Source organism: Lolium rigidum, chromosome 6 (assembly GCF_022539505.1).
Source record: "Lolium rigidum isolate FL_2022 chromosome 6, APGP_CSIRO_Lrig_0.1, whole genome shotgun sequence".
Lineage (NCBI taxonomy): Eukaryota > Viridiplantae > Streptophyta > Magnoliopsida > Poales > Poaceae > Lolium > Lolium rigidum.
Window position 1 is genome coordinate 218,486,364 of NC_061513.1, and position 2,510 is coordinate 218,488,873.

The 2,510-nt window shown below is 48.1% G+C and overlaps 1 protein-coding gene across 1 annotated transcript; it reads left to right on the top strand.

The window, feature by feature from the left end:
- Nucleotides 1–227: 227 nt before the first annotated feature.
- Nucleotides 228–911, top strand: LOC124667828. Its single transcript, XM_047205071.1, has 2 exons — nt 228–362; nt 456–911. The coding sequence occupies exons 1-2, from the start codon at nt 278–280 to the stop codon at nt 704–706; spliced, it is 336 nt and encodes a 111-aa protein (XP_047061027.1). The 5' UTR covers nt 228–277; the 3' UTR covers nt 707–911.
- Nucleotides 912–2,510: the final 1,599 nt, after the last annotated feature.

Below are 2,510 nucleotides of genomic sequence, written 5' to 3' on the forward strand. Positions count from 1 at the left end.
TCATGGCGCAACACAACAGCACGGCGGTAGTGGATGCCAGTGCGTTCATGCACACAAAACTGTACTTGTGTGCGTCGTGGCCCTGGCTCGTCCCGCCATTTTTGGTGCTCGCTGCAAACTAAGAAAGCCACATACCCTGCTTGTTTGACCTCGGTTTGATGTGACCCTCGTCACTTCACGCTATATAATGGCGGCCCGTCTGTCACAGACCGAGCGCACACACCATCAGCTGCTACGTACACTGAAGTCTTCTTGATCCATTAGCCCGGCCGGCCGCATGGTGAAGATGACGAAGGCGAGCTGCTCGGTTCCTCTCGTGCTGGCGCTGCTTGCCTTCCTCTCCTGCCTCTTCCTCGCTCACGGTTTGTACGGATTGATCGAGCTCTTCGGCTCACCGGACATCTCGCCGGAGGCCATGCTCCTTATCTTTGCCCTGTGTTTTCTCGTCCTTGCAGCGGCGGTGGCCGGCGGCAGCCGCAAGATGCTGCTGTCCAGGGAAGGTGATCTGGCGGGCGTTGTCCTGTCCGGTGGGGCGCAGGAGGTGCCGACATCGACGCCGGATCAGGAGGTGGCGGCGGAAGGAAGGCTTCCCCTGCGGCTGGCCGACGACGAGGAGATGGTGATGACGAGGAGGGTGGACCTGCAGACGGAGGACTACCCTCCGTCCGGGGCCAACGGCCGCCACGATCCACGGAACCCGCATTAAGATTCTCATCGTGGCCTGCGCATGTACGATAAGTGCATGGCATCAAGCTCATATATTCAGCACCATGCATGTAGCTAAGAAAATGTGATCTAATTTAGTTTGTAAGCCGGCAAGCATATGCATCTTTGTTAACGACTATATATACCTAGTAGCTTAGTACTACTCCCTGTAGGTTACAGCTTGGGAATAAAAGCATTTTGCAGCCCGCTTCATCGGTGTTTTGCGTTCGAGGCCATATTCACCTCCAACAAAAGCTCTACATTTTGGAGCTGTAAAAATAGGTAGTTGTTTCTGTGCGCGATTTGTGCCGCGCTTTTTTCGGCACGGTAGATATAGTGCACGAGATAGCTTTTTTTTCCCGCGCTCTACCTTACAGCGCCGGTTACAACATCTGTTGGAGCATCAATTTGCGCATCTCGTGTGTCAAACTAGTCGTTTTTTTTATGGATATAACGCTAGTTACAACGACTATTGGAGATGCTCTAAGTAAGTGCATCATGCGTGTTGCATATGTCAGACTCATACAGCAGCTCCTGTACGCCTCAGAAAATCAAAATGCTTGTAATTTTCGTTCTGTTTCGACCACTTCAATCAAACTTCTGTAGCTTTCTTTTCTTCAAAAATGCTAACAAAGCTTTATACATTACGAGATCACAATATTGCAACTCCATCGATCTCATAGACGATTGAGAAATAGTTATTTCTAAGTCCATCCTTAAGAAAGCAGCTGCGTAAATTCGGATAGTGCAACTGTGTGTAACTTTTCTGGCAGGGTGTAGACTGAAACTTAGATTTGGCAATCTCCTAGAAACAACATTACAGACAAAAAAAAGATAGAAGACCGCTGGGATGGGGCTATGTGCAATAGTAGGTACATATCACAGGCGGCATGCATTGCATATTTGCACGTACTAGGGCGGGCAGGCTAATTCTTGTTAGGACGGTGATGATAGGATAGAGGCAGTTCATCACCTCCTGGTATAGCCGGCAAGAGCTGGCCAAGTAGATGCATGTTTTTTTTCTGGGCAGGGAAAGATGCAATCAACGGCGGACAGTGTGCTGTGGCTTGGGACAGAATTTGCTCCTAGCTATGGAGGTTTAGGGGTCAAGGATCTGATGCTACAAGGTTTTAGCCCTTAGGACAAGATGGGAGTGGCTACGTTGCTCTGATGCTCTGATCCAAATCAACCGTGCCAGAGGTTGCCACCTTGCAGTGATAAGGAAACATGGGAGGTTTTTCAGAGAGTTCGGCAAAGACCATGGTTGGATGAAAAAAACTTTTATTTTCGAAAGATCATTGGATTGATGAAAGAAGAGCTCGCGATATCATATCGCCCCATGGGTTCTGGAGCTCGTAGCACACGGAGGAAAAACATGCGTACAGTCACGGATGGCTTCTTTGACAACGTACGACATGTCGGCAGTTGTTGAACAGTAGGCAGTCGTGCACCGCGTTCAACCATCAATGGGGTTTAGCGTGACCTGGGACGTGTTTGGTTACTCGCATGAGTCTTTCCCCCTCGTTCAAATTAACCCGTTTTTGACTACATGAATGGAAACTTGACATATGGCAACTTGTGCATCCCTATTGGTTGTTGTGGAAGCAAAGAAATTCAAAAGTGTTCGATAAAGCTAGCCAACAGTTATATGATCGGGAGAGAGTAACTAGGATGGCCTTGAATGTGTTGGTGTAATGTTGGTTCCTTATTCGCAAGGTAATTCTCATCTTCTTATAAATTTCATTTCTATTTCTACAAAGCAATAAAGTATGCTTTTCGCATACTCTTGGAAAAATCATAGCTAG

Bases quoted from the DNA above. Each gene is read 5' to 3' on its own strand.
- LOC124667828 (XM_047205071.1), top strand. From the start codon at position 278: ATGGTGAAGATGACGAAGGCGAGCTGCTCGGTTCCTCTCGTGCTGGCG. The intron at 363-455 runs GTTTGTACGGAT...TCGTCCTTGCAG, and splicing joins CTGCCTCTTCCTCGCTCACG to CGGCGGTGGCCGGCGGCAGC.